The sequence below is a fragment of the Trichoplusia ni genome, chromosome 6, assembly GCF_003590095.1.
Source record: "Trichoplusia ni isolate ovarian cell line Hi5 chromosome 6, tn1, whole genome shotgun sequence".
Taxonomy (NCBI): Eukaryota; Metazoa; Arthropoda; class Insecta; order Lepidoptera; family Noctuidae; genus Trichoplusia; species Trichoplusia ni.
The window spans coordinates 15293109-15310248 of NC_039483.1; the positions used below are offsets into that span (position 1 = coordinate 15293109).

General features: G+C 35.8%; 4 protein-coding genes across 5 annotated transcripts; 1 reads left to right on the forward strand and 3 right to left on the reverse strand.

Annotated features, from left to right (window-relative positions):
- Positions 1–638: 638 nt before the first annotated feature.
- Positions 639–3002, reverse strand: LOC113495227 (cytochrome P450 6B5-like). Its single transcript, XM_026873850.1, has 2 exons — positions 1519–3002; positions 639–928 (listed from the first exon to the last, which is right to left on the reverse strand). The coding sequence occupies exons 1-2, from the start codon at positions 2882–2884 to the stop codon at positions 747–749; spliced, it is 1548 nt and encodes a 515-aa protein (XP_026729651.1). The 5' UTR covers positions 2885–3002; the 3' UTR covers positions 639–746.
- A 5468-nt stretch (positions 3003–8470) lies between these two features.
- Positions 8471–15016, reverse strand: LOC113495230 (cytochrome P450 6B5-like). 2 transcript variants are annotated; one of them, XM_026873854.1, is made up of 4 exons: positions 13586–15016; positions 13033–13219; positions 12163–12236; positions 8471–8541 (listed from the first exon to the last, which is right to left on the reverse strand). In XM_026873854.1, exons 1-2 carry the CDS (start codon positions 14946–14948, stop codon positions 13038–13040), a joined length of 1545 nt encoding a protein of 514 aa, XP_026729655.1. In that variant the 5' UTR covers positions 14949–15016; the 3' UTR covers positions 8471–8541; positions 12163–12236; positions 13033–13037. The 2 variants fall into 2 exon arrangements, with proteins under 2 accessions (XP_026729655.1, XP_026729654.1); XM_026873853.1 differs by having other exon boundaries at positions 12163–13219.
- On the reverse strand, positions 8977–10395 carry LOC113495231 (cytochrome P450 6B5-like). The gene has a single exon (XM_026873855.1). The coding sequence runs from the start codon at positions 10345–10347 to the stop codon at positions 8977–8979; it is 1371 nt and encodes a 456-aa protein (XP_026729656.1). The 5' UTR covers positions 10348–10395.
- A 124-nt stretch (positions 15017–15140) lies between the features above and the next one.
- Positions 15141–16695, forward strand: LOC113495234. Its single transcript, XM_026873857.1, has 3 exons — positions 15141–15377; positions 15783–15868; positions 16196–16695. Exons 1-3 carry the CDS (start codon positions 15284–15286, stop codon positions 16481–16483), a joined length of 468 nt encoding a protein of 155 aa, XP_026729658.1. The 5' UTR covers positions 15141–15283; the 3' UTR covers positions 16484–16695.
- The last annotated feature ends 445 nt before the right edge of the window (positions 16696–17140 follow it).

The following is a 17140-nucleotide window of genomic DNA, read 5'->3' on the forward strand; positions in this document are numbered from 1 at the left end:
TTGAATATGTGGTCTCATAAATAGTTTCGAGTATTTGATCAAATAAATTGTGAAACTAAAATACTAAGTGGTCGAAAAATACCGGATACTTGCGTCGCATCCATTTACAAATTGTCAGTTAAAATTACATGACATAAAGGGTTATGTGTCTAGCTTACGACAATAATGATGACCATGAACTCTCAACTTTTAATTTAGTTGCGGGTTCCAATTGGTTTATTTTAATACAACTCCTGCTTAATAGAATTTATTCCTTGTGTCGTGAAACCCCCCCAAGGTTTCACAAACTTTCAAATGAAGATACCCAGACTCAAAACTTTTTCGCAGAATCCACAAAATGCTTGGCCTCGGTGATCGAACGACCGAGACACGTCGCACTTAGTGGGTTTGGCGTGATGACCCAGAGAACTCTATTATTCGTACAGACGATTGCCCAGACACTGTAATCAAAAGTACCTAATCATTTTATCCAACTATTATTCTATGTCTATTAATACTTCTTTAAATTACAGGCACAAAAACTACGCTACACTAAATTAAACAAAATTATACGCTTACGGAATAAAGACTTTGAACACATATGTAATTGTTTTTTGTTGCAGTTCATACTAAAATTAAATTAAAATAAAACAAAGGAATCGTGTTCAAGTCATTACGTTTTATTTTGTGTGCATTATGCCGACTTTTGGTGATGGTAAATCTCGCAATTATGTCAGCTAAAGTTAGAGAAACAAAAAAAAAGCTGTTTAGCTTATGCTTTTGTCTCTCAGTCTCAGCTTGAGAGGTAAACCGCCTTTAATGGACTGGACGATGTTACTCCCGTGGTTCACTTCAGGGTAACGCTTTGTGTTAGCCGCGGGCTCCACTGAGAACTTGTGTAATACAGCTGCAAGCCCTGCCAGTGACTGCATTTCACCAAGACGAGCACCTGGAATTTTATCGTCTTATTAGATAAGCTACCAATAATGTATGAGGCAGATTTTTTATTCTGCTGGTAGATTGCAGAAGCACTTGGCTTATTTTCTAACTATGTAAGCTCTTTGCATGAACATATGATGAGGACATAAAATACACTTTATTGTATCTGATGTGGTATTATAACAAAAGGAAGAACACAAGTGATACCATGAGATGAGGCTGAACTAAAAAAAATGTAGAGCGAAATTATTATCAATTTTTGGTGTAATAAGTTAAAACAATAATAAAAGTTAAAAAGTAATTTTAACAATCGAATTTATAGCTTAATTCAGCTCGAACGCGCGCAAACAGGTCAAATTCAAAGGTCAATAACTCCATTCATAATCGTTATCGCGAACTAGGACTGTCCACAGAACAATAATAATATTTACATAATTTCAAACTATGCCACTCTTATTGTCGCATGAATAAGCTCATTAGTAAATATCGCGGAAACAAAAACTGAATAGACATTGTACTTGTTTGTTAAGCTACCTTTTTTTAGTTTGTCCAAGAAAAACCATCACAGTGGGCTGAAGAAAAAAACCAATTGCTACTCACCTATACATGCTCTTGGTCCCTCACCAAACGGCATATACGCGTACTTGTGTCTTCCTACATTGGGGTCATTAAATCTGTCAGGCATGAACTGTGAGGGATTGTCGAAATACTTCTCATCGTTTTGTATGGCTTGAAGTGGTATTATAATCTTCACACCAGGATCCAGTGTTAAGTTTAACTCTGGTATGGTGTACCTCCTGGCACATTTTCTGTGAAGAGCTCCCAACGAAGGGAAAATCCTCAAGGATTCTTTAAAGCCATTACTCAGAGCTGTCATTTCAGATATGGAATCATAACACAATTTGTTATTGTATTTACTCAACACCCTGTCGATTTCTTCCTGTATTTTCTTTTGTTCTTCTGGATGATAAGCGAGCTGGTGTAACATAAAACTGGTTGCTGATGATGAGGTCTCGAAACCCGCAGCAAAAAACACAAACACTTGCGCGGCCATATAAGTTAGGTCCATTTCCATTTCCACTTGTTCTGGTGTCCCATCCGCTTTATTTTTCTCAATAGAGTCTCCTATGATCTTTCCTTTGCCTTCGAGTTCCAAAAGAAGATCGATAAAGTCATTACGTCCAATTGGTTTATAATTTCTTTGCTCGCGTATTTTTTCAAGAATTTCTGTAACTGCATCTATTATGTCTGATTCGCGGAGTAATTTTTGAAGAACTGTTTGTAAATCAGGAAATAGGTCACATAAAGCATTAATAGCCTGTTTTCTGAAATAAGGTCTAAATATTTTGTTGCCTAACTGTTTAAATAGTGATTGTTCGTCATTGATGGTATCCATTTCTATCCCGAAGCCACAGGCTCCAATAAACTCCATGGTAAAGCGCGCCATGAGGTCGCGCACGTCACACTCACCTCCGCGGTTGACTATATCTTCACCGACAATCTGCACTTTTTCTGCGCATTTTACTACAAGTGGGAACATGTTCTTCAGTTTAGCAGTTGTGAACGTTGGAGTCAGGCGTTGCCGTAATAATTTCCACAAATCCCCTTCAACGTGAAATAAATTATAAAACAATGGCTCCAGTTTGGGGTCTCTGCCTGTTCCTCGCGGGTAGAAGTGTGCAAAGTCCACATTGAGAATCTTCCTCACTATTTCTAGATCTCGTACCACCAGTTCTGGAGTAGTTCCTCTCAATAGTCCAACGACTGGCTCGTTAGGGTACTTGTTGTATATTTCTATAGATATTTCTATGATGCTCTTCTTCGCTACAACATTTTCGTAATTAGTTCCGAAAATGGAGATCGGCTTTTCATATTTCACGTTTCGTTTCTCCCAGTAGTCGTGGTTCCTTGTAACATATTTGTACAACAACACGAGCACTATCGGTATCACTAAGTATATTATCATGTTGACTGCGCGACGCCCGTGGATGGACTGACGTGCGCCGAGCGGGACTCGTTATTGTAACTTTTACTTTTAGCAAAAAACGAATAATATCATCGTTCTCTTGTTTTGGAGTTATTCTACTTACTTATGTTAATTGGTAATTTCGTCACTCAGTATGTTTTGTGTTTTACTTACAAACTGTGTTATTTTCCCAAAAATAGGTTCAGAATTTATGTCGAGAATAACTCTTTATTTTATATATTGGTAAACCTATCATGCGTTACTCACATACATACTCACTAAACAATTAATATTCATACATAGATAAGATTGTATATACTATATTGTATTATTTAAACAATTGCATAAGAATTATCTTATTTACAAGTAGATAATATAGTAAGTTAACGAACATATAACGAGACTTTAAAAATAGCTTTTATGGCACAATACGATGTCTTCAAATAACATATAATCATAAGGTTTCAAATCTATGTGAACAAAAACACGTTCTCGTGGACTTTGACCAGACCGCGCAATTTACCTATGTCTCGAATGTAAGTGAACAATTTCCGGCAAAACTAAAATCCTTCTAAAAAAAATACTGTTGCCATTGTGAAAACGAGATGGCACTCTACAAAGAGCGTATTGCTCTCACTATAACAGTTCTTTGGCATCATAATAACCACGCTGGTTAATGTTATTAGGCCTGTCTGTCTCCACTAGACATATTCTGGATAGTCAAGAGTCTGTAAATAACAAAAAGTGTGTTCAAAATTGTTCATGAAATACTTTTAATTTTAGGAATAAACTACCGTAAATTGGCTAGAATGCTTTTGAAATATTGAAATTCCAAGATCTCAGATCTCGAAAATATGAGCGTCCTATTAATAAAACTCTCAACACAGATCAATCGTAGGTGTGACTGGTTACATCTGAGAAATACATATATCAACTAGAACAACAGCATTCATTATTTTCATAACCATTCATTTAAAACGTACCAATTAGCAGTAGTACTGAATGTTGAACCTACATGCTTATCGGGTTACTTCCTAATATATAAATAGATGCACATGTTATGATTGCAATTATCTCAATGAGACTCAATAACAAGTCTGGATGACACTGCGTTTGTTCACTGCGGCACAATTGTTTAACGCGTAGATTATAATTTTAGCCAGCTCTTGGAAATTTGATGAATATTTTTGGGCCACGGCCGCAAAAAGAAAAATATGTCACAGGATTTCAGTAACATTCAAGTTCTATGCACAAAAATATTCAGATTCAGTAAAAAAATTCGTGGATCACTCATGCGGGGATCGGACCAGCGACACATCGATCCAAATATTTATGTAAATGTACGTCCATTCAGAGGTAGGTTCACATGGAAAGCTATACGACTTCGATAAATGTGATGTCAAAGAAAAAAAAATTGCTTGCTTTTAGAGAGAGCTAATATTTTAGATCCTAGAGTTTCGCTGCGTCCAGTTTCATTAAAGTGTTGACAGTTATAATGCCAACAGCAGTCAATATGTGCTCTGTTATCATCTGACATAGTTAACTATCACTGAGATACTAATTGTATTTCTGAACACAATAGACAACACGTTAAACCTGTAATTTTCGTAACTCATTAGAATAATACTCTAATTAGATAACAGTTGTGCCTAATAGCACATTAGTAGTATATTAGTTAATAGTAAGTAAGTGGTAATTGAAAAAATAATGCACACCAAAACATTCTGTCTAAAAAATATACTTTTATTGTTTATTGGCATCGATACCCGCGTAGGACAAGCATTTGTGTGAACGAATGCTTGCCCTGGGTGTCTTTATGCAAGTGATTTGAATGTTTGTGAAGCCTCCACGACACAGACCTAATTCCTTAAGGCGAGAGTCGCATAAAAAAAATGATAACTGTAATCAGTTAAGTACATCGAGATAATCTTTTAATTTTTAATATAGATACAAAAATATTAGCATATTGCATCTTAGATAGTCGTCGCTATCTTGTTGCTTTTATTTTTAAGAGTTAATTTAGGAGGTAAACCTCCTTTTATAGACTGGAAGAAATTGCTTCCGCGGTTCAGTTCAGGGTAGAGCTGAGTCTTAGATGCTGGATCCTCTGCGAACTTATGTTTCATAGCCGCGAGTCCCCCGAGAGACTGCATTTCACCATGACAAGCACCTATATACACATACAAATTTCAATTTTTAGCTGCGTTCGGTGAACTGCACTAAATTTTACCATTTACCTAACTGTTCATATCATTTCTTATCGGTCATCATAAATGTTCAGCTGCCGCCATAAAACTATAAAAATGATAATGATAACAATAAGATTTTAAAAGATACGATGTTTGATAAATGACCTTGGTTTGACTTGTAATTACGGATAAGTATAGTATAATTGAGGATTCCGAGAAAAGAGGCCAAAGTACAGAAATTTGCAAAAATGATCACTTATTAATTTTTTGCATGGCCTCGATGTCTGTTCTAACTATACTTCGTTATAGCAGCTACACTAATATCAGCAATATCATAGCAGCTAAAGTACCCGTCACGAGAAGCTATAAATTATGTAAACAAACATCTTTTACTAAGTAAACATTTTATACTGCGAGATAATAATAAATTGACCATATTCAATCGACATGAAATATAGACGGGTTATATGAAAGTAACAACCTATTTAATTTAGTCGGATCATATTTTAACGACGCAAAGCGCTATCGTTTGTGTTTCTTGGTACCGGAACGCGTCCGTCGCAGGGATTGTGAACTATCGGGACGCCATTTTGAAATAAACGCATCATTCGAGTTTCGAATGCGTACGAGTTTGTTTCATTGCTTTGCATATATCGCGGATCTGGTTGTTATTGTTAATTTTGTTATTGTTTCGTTATCACTTTTTTATTGTTGTTACTTTAATTGTTGCGTTAATTTTATTTGTTATTACGTATAATGGAGCCAGTAGCCAGTACATCTAAGGAAATAAATTCGCCACGAAAAAAACGTCAAAAGGTGCGTAATACAATTTATCTAAAATATATAATAAGTAAAAAGAAAGAGTTGTTTGTTCAAACGCGCTAATCTTTGGAAACTTAAGGTTAATATTAGAAGTAGGTTTTAAATTGTGAAGTAATTGGTTAGGTTAATTGGTATACCTGGAGATATAGCTTGAGCTTCGTGTGACAAGTGACTACCGGTGATTTTTACAGGTGACGAGCTTTACGGTTAATGAGAAAAATATGGTGATCAACGTATATAAGTACGTGAAAGAAAATTGGCCATCGAATGAATATCCCTACAAAACCGAAATAAATAAAAAAACAGCATCGATTTTGGGAATTGGCATAGCATCTGTGTATAATATATTAAAAGAATATAAATCAGAAGAGGGAATAAAATCACCTATCAAGTCTAAAGACAGGCCTAAATTTTATCAGAAAGTAGACGATTTTGATAAATCCGTAATTAGGAAAAAAATTCACAGTTTCTTTTTAAATGGCCAATTACCAACAATTCCCAAGATTCTTCAGGCAGTCAATGACGATGAAGATATGCCAAATTTTAGCGAAACAACTCTCAGGCGGCTAATAAAGCATTTAAACTTTAAATATATAAAACGACAGCGAAATAACGCACTTATTGATAGAGATGACATAACAATATGGCGGCGAAAATATTTGAAATCTATTAAAGACTATAGACAACAAAATCGCCAGATATTTTACATGGATGAGACATGGGTGAATGCAGGTTAGTGTGTTTTTTTTTATTGCAGTGAAACGGCAGACTACCATACGGTTCGCCTGATTGTAAGCAAATACCGTCGCCTTTACCGTGAAGTGATGTGTATGATACTGCAAATCTATTTGCAAAATAAATATAACCCACGCGCCGCCGACCTTGAGACATTAGTTCTTAAGGGCTATCACAAGTGTGTATTAATAATAATGTACTTCAACTCTTTTACTGCGCAAGACGCTAATTAACAAATGTTTAATTGTTTTTACAGGACATACCGTAAATAAAACTTGGGTAGACAAACAAGTTAAAAGTAAGAAGCAGGCTTTCCTAGAAGGACTTAGCATTGGTGCACGTAACCCAACGTCAAAAGGTAAACGATTAATAATTACCCATATCGGCAATGAGAACGGTTTTGTAGAGGGCGGTGAAAATATATTTGAATGCAAGAAGACGGGAGATTACCATGAATCAATGGATGCAACACATTTTGAACAATGGTTCGAAAACGTTCTCCCAAAACTTGGAGAAAATGCAGTAGTGGTAATGGACAATGCACCATACCACTCAAGGCGTCTTGAAAGAATTCCTACTACTGCCTGGAAAAAAAATGATATACAAAATTGGCTTGTAAGTAAGAATATTTCTTACGACGACAATGAAATTAAGACTGAATTACTGCTAAAAGTAAAAAATGTTAAAGACAATTTTAAAACTTATGTAGTGGACGAGCTTGCAAAAAAATATAAGGTGGAAGTATTGAGACTCCCGCCATATCATTGTGAGCTTAATCCAATTGAGCTAATTTGGGCCAACGTAAAAGGATATGTTGCTCGCAAAAATACAAATTTTAAATTTGACGAGGTAAAACAATTATTACAAGAGGGACTGCAGCAGATTACTTCGGAAAATTGGAAGCGTTGTGTGGAGCATGTTATCAAGGAAGAAGATAATTTTTATTCCAAAATCGATGAGATGATTGATAAAACTGTAGACAGCTTCGTGATACATGTCACTGATTCTGACACAGAAATGGAAACATCTGAATCTGACGAATAATTATTCTTAAATAATATTTATGTTAATTAATATTTGTTACTTAATAATTTATTAAATCTTAAACAAATTCATTTTTTTTGTTGGTCCAAATGTTGTGAACTCCTGAACACTTGTTTACAAAATTTATAGCTTCTCATGACGGTTACTTTACAGATCTGTATCAAATTTGTCAACCATACATTAATCATGAGAATGACTGGTGACAAACGGAAAAGCAGCAGAGCTTTAGAAATAGGCTCCTTTTGCGTACGGAATCCTAAAAATTATAGAGGTTCCAGGACACTTCGACTTTTTGCATGTCTCTTCAATGTTTTCTTTATTCTCCAAAATACAAGCTTTTGAGATGATATAATTTTATTCTTCTTATTCCGTATTGAATTTTTACTTACCAACTTACCCAAACATGATCTTTATCCCTCACCAAATGGTGCGAAAGCGTACTTGTGTCTTCCAACATTGGGAAAATTAAATCTGTCGGGACAGAACTGTGTTGGGTTATTGAAATACTTTTCTGATATATGCTGCTAGGACTGGAAGGTTTGTCACACAGTAAAACGACACAACCCCAAGTATTTTTAAATAGTTCTTATCGTTAACGTCAGTCGAATTTATACACCATGATAGCACTGTAGGATTTTTAGGTATATTTAAAAATTCACAAAAAAAAATGGTGTCTAAATCTTCTCTAAGTCTTCTCTTTGTTCCTGAGGGTAAGTTTGAGAGGTAAGCCTCCCTTGATGGACTGTACTGTGTTACTCCCGTGGTTCACTTCAGGGTAGCGCTGGGTGGTAGGTGCGGGCTCCACAGAGAACTTATGTAGTACTGCCGCAAGTCCCGCGAGAGACTGCATTTCACCAAGACGAGCACCTGAATAAACAAACAAATGTTGCTGGCAATGAAGTAGACTACACCCAATAGATCAACAGTATTATCACTGCTTATATGTATATTTTATATCACATCTCATTAATAATAAATTACTTTACACAACATTAATAACTACGACCATTAAGGATTAATATAAATGAGGAATCCAAATTAGGAATAATGATTTGAAACTTGATAAGTGATCTTAGTCGTTTTAACATGCTATAATAGATAAGCATCGTAAAATAATGTGTATTTTACGATGCTTATCCATTTAAGTAGATAACAATTTAAGCCAGGACTTCAGCACATTGCATACTGTTATCAAAAATGCACGGATAAATTATTGATGACCCTTTCCTCATGCCCCAACTGGCATTGTGTCAAAATTACTTTTTCTTCTTAATTAATACTGTGATGAATATTTTTCAATTGCTACTTACCTATACAAGCTCTTGGTCCCTCACCAAACGGCATATACGCGTACTTGTGTCTTCCTACATTGGGATCGTTGAACCTGTCAGGTATGAACTGTGAGGGATTGTCGAAATACTTCTCATCGGTTTGTATGGCTTGAAGAGGAACTATAATTTTCACACCAGGATCAAGGGTTACATTCAAACCGGGTATGGTGTATTTTCTGGCACACACTCTGTGGAGAGTCCCTAATGAAGGAAAGAGCCTCATAGCTTCTTTGAATCCATTACTTAAAGCTGTCATTTCAGATATGGAATCATAACACAATTTGTTATTGTATTTACTCAACACCCTGTCGATCTCTGCCTGAATTTTCTCTTGCTCTTCTGGATGATAAGCGATCTGGTGTAACATAAAACTGGTTGCTGATGATGAGGTCTCAAAGCCCGCAGCAAAAAACACTAGCACCTGTGCCGCCATACACGTAAGGTCCATTTCCATTTCTACCTGTTCTGGTGTCCCATCCGCGTTCCTTCTTTCCACAGACTCGCCTGTCATTTTTCCTTTGCCTTCGAGTTCCAAAAGTAGATCAATAAAGTCATTACGTCCAATTGGTTTGTAATTTCTTTGTTCGCGGATATTTTTAACAATCACTGTAACGGCATCAATTAAGTCTGATTCACGAAGTAATTTCTGGAGTACTATTCTGAAATCCGGAAATAAGTCATACATTGCGATCATAAGATACTTCCTGAAATAAGGTCTAAACATTTTGCTACCCATCGCTTTGAAGAGAGAATTTTCGTCATTAATGGTATCCATTTCTATCCCGAAGCCACAGGCACCAATAAACTCCATGGTGAAGCGCGCCATGAGGTCGCGCACGTCACACTCACCTCCTCGGTTGACGACCTCTTCCCCGACTATCTGCAATTTCTCTGCACATTGTACGACAAGTGGAAACATGTTCTTTAGTTTGGCAGTTGTGAAAGTTGGGGTTAAACGTTGACGTAATAATTTCCACAAATCGCCATCAGCATGAAATATATTATAAAACATCGGCTCCACTTCCGGGTTCCTGCCGAGTCCTCGAGGATAAAAGTATGCAAAGTCCACACTGAGAATCCTTCTGACTATTTCTAGATCTCGAACCACCAGTTCTGGAGTAGTTCCTCTCAATAGACCAACGACTGGCTCTTTGGGGTATTTCTTGTACACTTCCGTAGAGATTTCCGTTATACTTTTTTGTCCAACCACATTCCTGTAATCCGTTCCAAAGATCGGGATCGGTTTTTCATATTTCACGTTTCGTTTCGCCCAGTATTCGTGGTTCTTTGTAGTATATTTGTACAACAACACGAGCACTATCAGTGCAAATAAGTATATCATGTTGTCAGCTCGACTCTTGCGGGTGGACTAATCAAAACTTGTTATCATATTGTTGAAATGTGCAGGAGTTTGTTATTGATGGATAATTTGTTAATAATAAAATATTTAATAACGGTTGATAACTGAATCTTATCGACCTTTTATGATTGTCAACTGCAGGTACTTTCATGATTTGGCTGCACTTTGTAACGAAAAAGCCGGATGATATATTTGTTCTTTTTTAAATGCATTATCAATAAAGTATAAATCCTATGCTGTCAACATGAGCTAAACTTGTCTTCTTTACCGGTCTAAAAGTGGGAAAACAGACTTTTAATGCACTATTTTTGAAACTATACCAATTAATACTGTATTTGGTTTAGAATTATTTTAATCGAAACAATTTTTTTTGTTAGGTATTCGCTTTTTACGTAACCAGAAGTATAAGGTGATATGTCTCATTACATCGCATCCTATAAATATTATAATCATACTGATATTATAAACGCTAAGGTTTGTATGAATGGATGTTTCTACTTCTTCACGCAGAATCTGTTATTCGGATTTAGGCGAAACTTGCTACACAGATGGTTTATAATTAGGTTTAACACAGGATAGTTTTAAGCCCGATTTTATGTTCCCCTGGTATCATGTTCGATTTGTATGAAATGCCTGCAACCGAATAGAATTCGATATTTTGCTTACGCTTCACTCCTGCTCTAAAAGAAGGTGCTTCTCACAAATGCAGGAGTCTGCGTCTGTCAGTCAATATGAACCGTAAAACCTTCTTTATAACAGCAATCGTCGTCACAGTTATGGACTGGACAAACAATGGATTTTTTCTTTCAAATAATTACGATTTTATTTCAATTACTTTGGTCGAATGTATTTGGTGACTCATATTATGCAGGGAAGTTAAAAAATATTTACAGCCTATTCCTTTAGGCAAAAACATAGGCCAAAGATTTTCTGATCGTGATCAATTTATTATTTCGAAGTTCTAGGTCTTGACAATATCACTTGACACCTTAAAATGGACTGCTATTCTGGGAATTTATCAACCAATTAGACTGAAATCAGTAAACCCATGAAGGCCACCACTTTCCGTTGAAAATAATGGCAATGATCATAACTTATTTTTAACTATTAGCAATAAAACATAAAAAATTAGCTGGTAAGCTATTGTATTTTGTTTCTGAGAGTCATTATAAGTGGTAGACGAGGTTGCTCCCCTGGCTTACTTCTGAGTAGCGCTGTGTTTTGGATGCTGGTTCCACTGAGAACTTTTGTAGCACAACCGCCAACCCCGCGAGAGACTGCATTTCACCAACACCAGTACCTGAATAAACATACAACATATTTTAGTATGACATTATATTTTGTTGCTAAGTGCAGTCAAATATATTTCACTGGATTTTACAACAGCAATTATCATTATCTCTGAGATCGTAAGTGTATTTATAAATTTTCCACAATTTGAAGGAAGACAATGGAGACGATAGGATTTATAGCGGCACGTTGTTGTTTACTTATCTTATTTCATTAAGACAAGCAATCATGGATAAGCTTTGTGTGACTCATACGTAAGATAATACTATGATCAGACATCGCTTAGGTACCTCTTATGATATTTTATCTATTTTGTTATGTAGTGAACATTTTATAACATTGACATTCAAGGGTTCTTCACCTCGTTTTAACAAAATATACAAATAGAATCGAAGATATTCAAGTAAACACAGATAGTCGAGGTATAAGATTCCATAAGGTACGATAACTCCAAAATGACTGAATTAAAGTTAAGCAAACAGCCTACTATCAAAAATTGCTACTCACCTATACAAGCTCTTGGTCCCTCACCAAACAAAATATATGAGTACTTGTGTCTTCCTACATCGAGATCGTAGAACCTGTCAGACATGAACTATGAATTGTCGAAATACTTCACATCGTTTTGTATGGCTAGAATATTAATTATGATCCTCACATCAGGATCAAGATATTTTTCAGCCGGGTATGGTGTACTTTCTGGCACACACTCTGTGAAGGGTCCCAAAGGAAGGAAAAATCCTCATAACTCCTTTAAATACTTTACTCACAGCTGGCATTTCAGATATCCGAGGTGAAGTCAGCCACGTATATTAATCTTATCATGTGAGGTAGTAAGTATCATGTCCCTATTCCATAAATCAAGAGATTTATTAAGTTCTGACGTTAAGCAGAACTTGTATTTAAAGGCTCATAATGCTCATATATACCTTCATTAGCCCCTATGTCTCTAATAAAATCAATTGCAAGTTACGATAGATCCATTTTTCGGCTTCCGATAAAGCTAAAATTTTTCATGCATTTGAAAGTACTTATAATCATTTGCCATGCAATATTTTGATGACATGAAGCTGGTCTATTGCTGGGACTGGAAGGTAGCCATTGCACCCTGTAATACGACAACCCCAAATATGTTTTTTTATCAATCCTAGATCTAATTTATTTCAGACCAATAGACTCATCAACTACAAGTTGTTAGTGTAGAAAATATCACATCAAACCTAAACTTCGACTTCTTGTAATGTTATAACAGCTTTTTCGAAGTCAGATCTCAAAAGTTCATGACGCGGGGCAAATAAACACGACAGCACTGTAGCGTATATATTTAAAAATTAAAAAAAAAAAAACAAACATTCAAGAAATATTTGTGAACTAAACCTTCTCTAAGTCTTCTTTTTGTTCCTGAGAGTGAGTTTGAGAGGTAAGCCTCCCTTGATGGACTGTACTGTGTTACTCCTGTGGTTCACTTCAGGGTAGCGCTGTGTTTTAGATGCTGGTTCCACTGAAAACTTATGTAGTACTGCCGCAAGCCCCGCGAGAGACTGCATTTCACCAAGACGAGCACCTGGACAAAAATACATTTTTAATTGATGTAGACTAAACTAAATAAACAGTAGTACAACCACTGCTTATGTTATATCACAACTACCTCATGAATTATAAATTACTTTACACAACATTCATAGCTTCGACCATAAAGGAGATAGCTGAAACAATAGGATCTTAATGATTCGAAACTTGATTAGAGATCTTAGTCGTTTATACATGCTATAATATATAAGTATCGTAAATTTCACAAAAGATAGCAACTGAAGCCAGTGTACATTTCATATTTTACAGCTATCAAAAATACACGAATAAATTATCGATGACCTTTTCCTGAAGCCCGTTTAACTACTACTGTGATTAATATATTTAAATTGCTACTCACCTATACAAGCTCTTGGTCCCTCACCAAACGGCATATACGAGTACTTGTGTCTTAATACATTGGGGTCGTTAAACCTGTCAGGTATGAACTGTGAGGGATTGTCGAAATACTTCTCATCGTTTTGTATGGCTTGAAGAGGAACTATAATCTTCACACCAGGATCAAGGGCTACATTCAAACCGGGTATAGTGTACTTTCTAGCACACACTCTGTGAAGTGTCCCCAAGGAAGGAAAAATCCTCATGGCTTCTTTGAATCCATTACTTAAAGCTGTCATTTCAGATATGGAATCATAACACAATTTGTTATTGTATTTAGTCATCACCCTGTCGATACCTTTCTGAATTTTCTCTTGTTCTTCTGGATGATAGGCGAGTTGGTGTAACAAAATACTAGTTGCTGATGATGAGGTCTCGAAGCCTGCAGCAAAAAACACTAGCACTTGTGCCGCCATACGAGTCAGATCCATCTCCATTTCTACTTGTTCTGGTTTGCCATCCGTCTTATTTTTCTCAATAGAGTCTCCTGTGATCTTTCCTTTGCCTTCCAGTTCCAAAAGTAGATCAATAAAGTCGTTACGTCCGATTGGTTTGTAATTCCTTTGTTCGCGGATATTTTTAACAATCACTGTCACATCATCAATTAAATCTAAGTCACGAAGTAGTTTTTGCAATACAGTTCTAAAATGCGGAAATAAATCATAAGCAGCGATCAAAAGAGACCTCTTAAAATATGGTTTAAACATTCTGGTGCCCATCTTTCTGAAGAGCGAATTCTCGTCATTAATGGTATCCATTTCTATCCCGAAGCCGCAGGCACCAATAAACTCCATGGTGAAGCGCGCCATGAGGTCGCGCACGTCACACTCACCTCCGCGGTTGACGATATCTTCACCGACGATCTGCAGTTTCTCTGCACATTGTACAACAAGTGGAAACATGTTCTTTAGTTTGGCAGTTGTGAAAGTTGGGGTTAGACGTTGACGTAACAACTTCCACAAATCACCATCGACATGAAATAAGTTATAAAAGTCTGGCTCAATTTCTGGATTTCTGCCCAGTCCTCGAGGGTAAAAATAAGCAAAGTCCACATTGAGAATCCTTCTAACTATTTCTAGATCACGAACCACCAGTTCTGGAGTAGTTCCTCTAATCATTCCTACAAGTGGCTCTGTAGGATACTTTCTGTATACTTCAGTTGCCATTTCTATGATGCTCTTCTTCGCCATCACGTTCTTGTAATTAGTTCCAAAAATCGGGATTGGCTTTTCATATTTCACATTTCGTTTCTCCCAATAGTCATGGTTCTTTGTAGTGTATTTGTACAACAATACGAGCACTATCAGTACCACTAAGTAAATCATGATGTTTTCGCGCCTCTCGTGGACGAACTGAACAGAACCTGTTAATACCTTTGTTTATATGGCCGTAAGTTCCTAAGCACGCATTAGGTTTTATTTATGAACAATAAATAATAATAACTGTTTGTCTCTAACATCATCATTGACTGAAAACACAATAGAGTATTTCACTTTATAACGAAACAAGTCAACTGTCATCACATTTGATTTTGCATCCTGACATTGTCTATCCATTTATCGTATTTTTCCTAATAATTTATTCGTAATCGTGGTAGCTCATTTAATATTAGCTTAGAAGTATTTAACTTTAATTCCTCTAAGCATTTTGTATAGGTATAATGTCGTTTTTATATATTCGAGTATACCATGGCCCGCCTGTTACATTCGGTGCAGTTGGTTTGCATAAACCACAATTTTTAAGCGGTTTACGAGGTAAGAGTGTGCCATCACTACTTTAATTCCTCATCTTTGACGTTTTAAAATTATATTTTTTTTTTCTTCACTGTCCTTTCGTATTTGTGCTTTGGCTTTCCCATGATGGATACACTTCACATCTATCAATGGTGTCTAAGATTTTTAAGTATACATTAATAGGTACTTGCCTGCTTAGGATCAAATCTGTCCCTACCACGTATAAAGTCTTAGAACCAAGGCCACCACGATGAGCCTTGTTTGACTTAGAGCCACGATATTACCAAATTGTTTACAATAGAATTGACATTGTCGAAAAAACTTCCGTAAAACGGTGACTGCTCTAGCACTGGCCTAAACGCAGTGGATATTGATAGTTATATTGAAGAATAATGGTTTCAAAAATAATACATATGTTTGTCACAGATAGTCTCCGGAAGCTGGGATATCGAGTGGATTTGGTGCCAGTCGAGCACATTAACTACTGCATGATAGAAATGTGCGGACATGAAGTAAGAAGTATTCATTATCTCATAAATAAGTAACAGACTAACAGGTGATCAATGTTATGTTTCTAACAAAGCAATGTTACTCTGATTCGATTAGATAAGATTTATTTGATATTAAAGCATGCGATGGATGCGTATCTCTTCAAGAACGCTTAATAATTAATCTGTTAAAAATGTACGTTTTTAGATGAGAATAGATAATTTTTCTACATTCTACATTGTCTCTGGATACTTATAAATTCGTATCTATCATTAACTGCCCGTAACGTGGCGTGGCGTGGCAATTATGAAATACTTTTTTTTCACGCCATTTAATCCCCCATATTTCAGATATTCCGATGCAACATACAGCAGTTACACTTCAACACGACTTCTGGTCGGGACGTGGTGGCATCTCGTGCGATCGACGCCGTCATGCAGTCCTCCGTCAAGTTCAGACGAGCTCGCGCTTACCTCTGGTTCTGGACGTGGCTGGAGTTCGAACTCTTCAAGAGAGGGAAACACTGCATGTCTGATTACTGGGTAAAAAATATTAAGAGTAAATACACACCTTTGGAAGGTACTGAAGAGTGTATTAAGTGCTGCAAATTCTTGCTTACAAAGCAAGATACAAAGTGATAGGTACTTACGTAAAGGTAAAGTCACGTCTAAGAAAAATAATATTGTTATTATGAAAGCATTGTGGTTGTATCACTATGTACCTACTTTAGAATATGTTGTGTTAACTTTGGATTAATGATTGTATTGTAATTGTTTAATTGTTATACTAAGTTTTAATAGGGATTGTCTTTAGATTATTTTAGTTACATATTAAAGATTTAATTAATTAATTAAGCGTTTTATTTTCGCAATGGACCGATAGCAAGTAAGTCCTTTGAATCGAGCAATGTTTTTGTCCCCTTAAGATATTTTTTATTTACGAGAGAGTTCTTATAATTAATAGATATCATCTTGCAACCCTGAAATCAATTTACAAATTTTAACTTGCATTTAAATATAAAGAAAAATAATTTTCGTATAAAATAATAATCAAAATGATGTAATAATCTGTCAATTGTGTTCAGCTAATTTCAATATCATCATCATGAAATCCTGAAGATGTTGTTCTTTTATTCCTATTATTCCTTTTTATAACCTGTGTATGATAAATAACATGAAATAAAACAGTGTTTAGTTGTGAGAATTATGTATAAACGTAACGTGTAAAAGAAAAATGTATTCCCCCTAATATTCTACCATTTTCGGCGTATAAATGTTTAAGTAAATCTGAAAAAT